Source organism: Peromyscus eremicus, chromosome 20, assembly GCF_949786415.1.
Source record: "Peromyscus eremicus chromosome 20, PerEre_H2_v1, whole genome shotgun sequence".
NCBI classification, from domain to species: domain Eukaryota; kingdom Metazoa; phylum Chordata; class Mammalia; order Rodentia; family Cricetidae; genus Peromyscus; species Peromyscus eremicus.
In genome coordinates, this window is record NC_081436.1 from 66,396,159 (window position 1) to 66,403,998 (window position 7,840).

At 39.0% G+C, this 7,840-nt stretch overlaps 1 protein-coding gene across 2 annotated transcripts in view; it reads left to right on the plus strand.

The window, feature by feature from the left end:
• The window catches only part of LOC131896935 (zinc finger protein 431-like), a 47,176-nt gene extending 41,486 nt beyond the window's left edge, over nucleotides 1-5,690 (plus strand). For both annotated transcript variants that reach the window (XM_059247784.1, XM_059247783.1), the window contains exons 2-4: nucleotides 3,190-3,316; nucleotides 3,519-3,579; nucleotides 4,666-5,690. In XM_059247784.1, coding sequence (XP_059103767.1) covers nucleotides 3,190-3,316; nucleotides 3,519-3,579; nucleotides 4,666-5,611 — 1,134 coding nt within the window. In that variant the 3' untranslated portion in view covers nucleotides 5,612-5,690. The remainder of the gene's footprint in view (nucleotides 1-3,189; nucleotides 3,317-3,518; nucleotides 3,580-4,665) is intronic.
• The last annotated feature ends 2,150 nt before the right edge of the window (nucleotides 5,691-7,840 follow it).

Sequence of the window (7,840 nt, forward strand, 5' to 3'; positions counted from 1 at the left end):
GTGTTTGCTACACTGGACATTGAGTGTGTAATGGAATGTTCACACAAAGGACTCTGTGCCTTGGAAGAGGAACAGGAAGTGCTCTGGGAGACTTGAAGAATTTCTGCTAAAATACAAATTTCTCAGACTAGGCCCTGTCTGCTGGTGTGAAAAGACAGCTGGGACAGTGCTATCTGAGCCATTTGATCTCTGCTTAACCCATAGGGGAGCTGCTACTATCCTGGGGCGCAGCAGGTTGGCCTTAGATAATGAAGGACTCTGGGAAGGCTTAGCAATCAAGAGTCCCAGTGGGAGGAGCTTGCAGCTTTTTTCCAGAATTCTTCTCTGGTTTTGCTGTAGGGACCTGTGAGGGAGACCACCAGCCATGCCATGGAATGTATGAGGGCCAATGTCTCCCTCCATACCAGGAGGAGCAAGTCGGCTGAGCTGTCAGAGCTGCTGGGACTGGGATGGACCATGAGACAGATTGTGATTCTGTTAGGTCTGAGTGGTGATCTGGGCAGTGGCCCTTGGCCTCTGAGCCTTGCTGTTTTTGAATTTCCTGGGGAGCAGGAGGCTCTTGCTATGGAAGGCTATGATACTTGTCATATCAGTGTCCAGTGTGCACAGACAGGCATTGCTTTTGTTGTTTGGTTGGAAGAGAGATTGGGAAATTGAAGGTCTGGTTTGTAGAGAGAGGTTCTGAAGATTCTATTCAACTTTGAGGTTTATTTTCTAAATGTTACAAATAGTTTAAAAACTGGTAGAAAGGAGATATTGGGATCTTCCTTTAGTAATACCTGATTACAATCCTTTTAACTTTCAACTACCACTAACTAGCGTCTGGTTTGATTCAGGAAAGTTCACTTCTAGGCAACAAACGGAGTTCTGATCTGCAGAGATTTCTCAGGTGTGCATGGTGTTGGATAGATAGATAGGGCAGACTCGACATCTTATACCTATCAGAATGGCTAAGATTAATAACACAAGTGACAGCTCATGCTGACAAGGATGTAGAGCAAGGGAAATATTTCCATTGCTGGTGGTAGTGAAAACTTGTACAGCCATGGTGGAAATCAATATGGCAGTTCCTTAGAAAATTGCGAATTGATGTACCTCAAGACCTAGCTATACTGCTTATGGGCATATCCCTAAAAGGTGTTCCACTCTACCAGAAAGACACTTGCTCAACTATGGTCATAGGAGCTTTATTCATAATAGCCAGAAACTGGAAACAACCTAATGTCTCTCAACTGAAGAAGTATAGATCAAGAAAATGTGGTTTATTTACACACACAATAGAGTATTTCTCAGCTGTTTAAAAATCACATGAAATTTGTAGGCAATGGATGAATCTAGAAAAGAATCATTCTGAGAGAGACAACCTAGACCCAGAAAGACAAATATGATATATACTCATTAATAAATGAATATTAGCTGAAAAGGATAATCACTGTACAATCCACAGACACAAAGAAGCTAAGTAGCAAGGAGGCTTCTATGGCAGGGTCGGGGAGGAGGGGAGGATACATAAACTAACTACATTTTTATCATATGAATACCGTAGGCCTATAGTGACCTGGGCCAGAATGTGATTGATCAAATAAAAAACTTCCCATATAGGATGATATATATGAACACTTTGTCTTTCATTGGTGGCTTTCTTTGTCGTGCTTGTGGAATCTTTTGTAGGAGGTGCTTTTCTAGAGGAAGTTCCTCCTCGTTAGGGATGTGATTTGAGGGTCTATAGCCTCACCCCATTTTCTGTTCTTTGTGTCTTCTTTCTTGTGGTTGAAATTGATCAACCAGCTCCTCATGCTGTCATGTATTCACTACCAAGTAGACTCTATCCTTAAATAACATAGACTAGAAGAAAGTGCTTTTCATCTGTAAGTCATTTTGGTTGCCTATTTTTATTTATTTTGTTGTTTTGTTTTAGAAGACAAGGTTTCTCTGTATAGCACTGGGTGTTCTTAAAATAGTTTTTGAGACCAGGCTGGTTTCAAAATCAGAGATCTGCCTCACTCTGCCTTTTAGGCACTGACATTTAAGGTGTGGGCTAACATGCCCAGGTTTGTAAGTTTTATATTATTGGCTGGTAAACCTGGAATGTAGGTTTTTGTACATGTAAAACATACTCTGTTGTGCTGAACTTCACATGTCTTGAATTATAAACTATGGCAGAGGCTATCTCCTTGGATGGCTTATATTCATAACACTAATACTGTTTTAGATTCTTGAGTCATTGGAATGCAGGAGTGTGACATTCTTACTACCTTTTGTGTATGTTTTGAATTTTTTGAACAAATATGAATATTTTGCCTGTCTGTATGGATATGCACCACATGCGTGCCTGGTGAACCCAGTAGTCAGAACATCATCCCAGAAACCCTGAACTTGGTGTTATTGATAGTTGTGAGCCCTCATATAAGTATTGGAAATTGAACATATCTCTACAAGACCAGAAAGTGCTGTTCACTGCTGCACCAACTATCCTGCCCTATTTTTTCTTTTTTCTTTTTTTCATGATCTCCCTTTACAATGCTTATGTTTTCATCTATCCATCTCTAATGAATTTAAACATGCATTCCCTTTTAGTAAAATCTTATTAATCTTACAATTCAAACTATGACGTTCCAGTTTTCTGGAAAATGAATTCAGAATCATAATGAATGCATGTCTCTTTGTAGGAACTTCAGTGAGATTCTCTCTTTTGTTTGTTGATTTAGGTCTTTTGAGGGGGGTAGGACATGGTCCAAATATGTACCTTTGGTTGTCTTGGAACTCATTTCATAGAGCAGACCGTCCTCTAACTCAATGAGATTCACCTGCTTGAGTGGTAGTATTAAAGACACATGGGACAATATACCATGTTTTCCCATTTTTTTTTTTTTGTAGTTAGTAATTGTTCCTTTAATTTCTCCAATGTGTACTTAGTATTGTTGATTTGTTGCTTGTCTCTTTATATCTGTTAATAGTCATTTTTCTTAGAAGGATAAATCTATTCAAAGAGCTAAGAAATGACACATGTGAACCTCCTTTTGAGTTTCCTTCTAAAATGACTTGGTGATTATATTAGAATTTCTCCATCAAGGAATAAGTCTGTGAAACACCAGAATTATATGAATATATTATATTGTCAAAGATGTATATATTCACATTGTGATCAATATCATGCTTTCTGTTGCACACATATATGGGATATTTCAGAATTCATTGACCTATGATGATGTGCATATCAGCTTCAGTTGCAAAGAGTGGGCTTTGCTGGATGCTTCCCAGAAGAGACTCTACAAAGATGTGATGCTGGAAACCTACAGTAACCTTACTGCTATAGGTAAGACTGAATTTCCCTTCAACATTTAAAATAAGGAGACAACTGTTTTTTGGTTATTGATGCTCCTCTTTAATTTTGATTGAAAATGCTGCAGAATGTGGTGAATAAATCAAGCATGGTTTTTAGGGTCACTGAATATAGTAACTTAAATTTTGCATAATTTCCAGTAATACATTGTGCATTTTCTAATACTATATTATAGGCTACAAATGGGAAGACCATAATATCGAAGAACATTGTCAAAGATTTCGAAGACATGGAAGGTAATTTTCATGTGCAAGCTAATACACACAAGAACTTTAATGTGCCTTGGAATTTTTAAGGAAAAGCAACAGTGAAAATAAGCACAGCTTTAAGTGTGTTGATGACTATTAAATTCTTACAACATGATGTACCTCAATGTCAGGTAGCTGATCTCTGTTTGAAAAGCATTTTTCTAAGAAAGAAGATAAGGAAACAATGCTTTAACAGATATCATCATTTTAATCATAGCCCCATGAGTGCTAGGCTGTAGATCTGTCAATCCATTTAGTTCCATACAACTGGGATATAGCAAAAGGCATACCTGTTGATTAGGCAATAAGTACATGTCTGAAGCCTTCTAATAAGCATGTAGTCTATACTGAGTTAGCAAAATATAGTGAGAGTGGCAGTTTATGAGAGTTAAGGTTGCGGAGAAATTTTAATACCATATCTCTATGAAGAACAAAAAATTAAACTGTGGGTGCATTATGGAAACCTTTAGTATTTTTTCTTTATTGGTATAATATATGCCACTCTTTAACCAAGTTGCATAAAGGATATGGAAAGAATAGCAATGTACCTTTCCCCTAGAACAATTAGAAGATATGTAGTGAGTCCCCACTTTGAGTAGACTTTCTGAATGTGGTATAAGTTTACAATTAATTGTTTTCAAACTTCATCTGAAATGTATCAACAAACTCATACCACATAAAACCCTGTGAATAAAAAAAAGTGGAAATTCTTCTGTTTGTCCTGATTCACTTTGCAAATGTAGTGTGACTCACAGTATAGGAGAATGCTATGAGTGTAATCAGTGTGTAGCTCTGGGCTCTTCCAATTCTCTTCAGTTAACATGAAAAAGCTCATAGGAGAATGCCAAAAATATGAGCCGTGTACTAATGCTCTGACCATCACAGGCATCTTCAAACACACAAAAGAACCCATAATTACAAAGAGCCCTATGAATGTAAACAACATGGTAAAACATTAAGATCTGACTCCTCTTTACCATTAGACCAAACTGTAAAATTAAGTCATACTGATAAAAGCATTCATTAACTTAATGAATATGGTAAAGCATTTACGTGTGCGAATTATCTTCCCAGGCATAAAAGAAGTCGTACTGAAGAGAGACCCTATGAATGTAGGCAATGTGGTAAAACCTTTTCCCATCGGTGTTATCTCCATAACCATGAAAGAAGACATACTGGAGAGAAACCCTATGAATGTAATCAATGTGGAAAAGCCTTTGCAAATCGAAGTCATCTCAACATTCATAAAAGGAGCCACACTGGAGAGAAACCCTATCCATGTAATCATTGTGGAAAAGCCTTTTCACAACAGAGTCATCTCAACATTCATAAAAGAATCCATACTGGAGAGAAACCCTATCAATGTAATCAATGTGAAAAAGCTTTTACAGATTACACTCATCTTAGAAGACATGAAATAATTCATACTGGAGTGAAACCCTATGAATGTAATCAATGTGGTAAAGCCTTTTCAAAACATGGTAGTCTCCAAACACATAAAAGAACTCATACTGGAGAGAAACCCTATCAATGTAATCATTGTGGAAAAGCTTTTGCAGATTACAGTTATGTTAAATTACATGAAAGAACTCATACTGGAGTGAAACCCTATGAATGTAATCACTGTGGGAAAGCCTTTTCACAACGGAGCCATCTCCAAATTCATAAAAGAACGCATACTGGAGAAAAACCCTATGAATGCAAGCAATGTTATAAAACTTTTGCAAATTGCAGTGCTCTTAAAATACATGACAGAACTCATACTGGAGTGAAACCGTATGAATGTGATCAATGTGGGAAAGCCTTTTCACACCACAATAGTCTCCAAACACATAAAAGAACTCATACTGGAGAGAAACCCTATGAATGTAATGAATGTGGGAAAGCCTTTGCAAAACACAGTGGTCTCCAGTCGCATAAAAGAACTCATACTGGAGAGAAACCCTATGAATGTAAGCAATGTGGGAAAGCCTTTTCACAATGGAGTCATCTCAAAATTCATAAAAGAACTCATATTTGAGTGAAAACCTAAGAATGTGATTAATGTGGGAAAGACTTTTCAGACTACAATAGTCTCCAAGCACATAAAATAATTCATAATCAATGAATATAATGAATGTGGTCTTTTCAGAATATAGTGGTCTCCAAATGCATACAAAATTCATAGTAGGGGAAGACAAACACAGCCCAACTTTTGCTACTCATTTCAGGGGGTTGCAAGCCACTCATAGGCCAGCCTGGGTTCTCAAGACCTGGCCTGGCAAGAAGACATCCACGACCCATCTGATGCCACTTGGCTTAGGTGGACACAAGCCACCCACAGGCCAGCCTGGGTTAAGACCTCAGCTGGTGGGAAGACATCCATATAGGCCTGACCACGATCCATGATTTTGTTTGGAGGAATTTGGCATTTGGTGTTTGGAAAGCAGTGGAATGCTTTAAGCATTATTTAATGAGCCAAACTAGTAGGTGCATAGAAGACGGTGCTGAATGTGATTTTGATAAAATGTGAGGGGCTCACTCAAGAGGAAGAAGAGAAGATTTTAGTATGTTGCTTAGATCGACCATTCTTTTGTTATTTTGGTTAAGAAAATGGCTGGCTTTTACCTTTATCTAGAGCCTGCCTGAGTGTAAAGAAATTTGGATTAGTTCCATTGGCAGAAGAAACCTCAAAACAGCAAAGTATAGATTCTGTCATGTGGTTATGAATGGTAACTCTAAGGAAGATTTATAATGAAAAGGAGCAAGCTGAACAGTGTAAATTACAAAATGTAAAATTTAAGGAGAGAAGGAACACGAAAAAGTGGAGTGGTAGATTTCAGCAACATTAAAAACTACAGAAAGGCTACAGTCTCATGGAAACTGAATAATCCTCAATTGAATCACTGTTGGGTCAAGGAAGAAATAAAGAAATTAAAGACTTCCTAGAATTCAATGAAAATGAATGTACAACTATTGGGAGTGCAAACTTGTACAACCACTGCGGAAATCAGTATGGTGGTTTCTCAGAAAATTGGGAATCAATCTATCTCAAGCCCCAGCCATACCACTCTTGGGGCATATACCCAAGGAATGCTTAATCATACCCAAAGATATATGCTCAACTATGTTCATAGCAGCATTATTTGTAATAGCCAGAACCTGGAAACAACCTAGATGCTCCTCAACCGAAGAATGGATTAAGAAAATGTGGCACATACATACAATGAAGTACAACTCAAGCAGTAAAAAAACAATGACATCATGAAATTTGCAAGCAAATGGATGGAATTAGAAAATATTATGAATGAGGTAACCCAGACTTAGAAGGAAAAAAACATGGTATGTTCTTACTCTTAAGTGGGTACTAGATGTAGGATAATTAGACTACAACTCACAGCTCCAGAGTAGCCAGCTAACGAGGACCCTAAGCGGGAGAAATGGATCACCCTGAGAAGGGGAAATAGATGAGATCTCCAAGAGTAAACTGGGGATGAGGGGGAGCAATAGAGGGTAAGGTATGGGGGATGAGAACATAAGGGAATGGGGTGGTTGAGTTGGAATAGTTACAGAATAGGAGAGCAATGAAAGAGATACCATGATAAAGGGAGACATCATGGAGATAGAGAGAAACTGTGTGCTAGGGAAGTTCCCAGCAATTCACAAACATGACCCCAGCTTAGACTACTAGCAATAGTGGAGAGGGTACCTGAGCTGGCTTACTCCAGTAATCAGATCAGTGAATACCCTGTCATCATAGCATCTTCATCCAGTAACTGCTGAAAACAGATTCCACGATCCACAGCCAAGCATCAGTCCAAGCTTCAGGAGTCCAGTCGAAGAGAGAGAAGAGGGGTTCTATGAGCAAGGGGCATCAAGATCATGATGGAGAAACATACAGAGACAACCAAACCAAACTAGTTGGAACTCATGAACTTTATAGACCAAAACTGTGGAGCCTCCATGGGACTGGACTAAGCCCTCTGCATAAGCAAGACAGTTGTGTAGCTTTATCCACTAAAGGGCCCCCCTGGCAGTGGGGTCAGGATCTATCCCTGGTACATGAGCTGGCTTTTTGGAGCCCAGTGCCTATGGTGGGCCCCCTTGCACAGCTTTGATGCAGGGGGAGGGGCTTGAACCTGCCTGTACTGAATGGACCAGGCTCAGATTCCCTATGGGAGGCCCTACCTTTTTGGAGGAGGGAATGGGGGAATGGGTTGGTGGGAGAAGGCTGGAGGTGTATGTGAAGGGAAGAGATGGGCATTTGTGG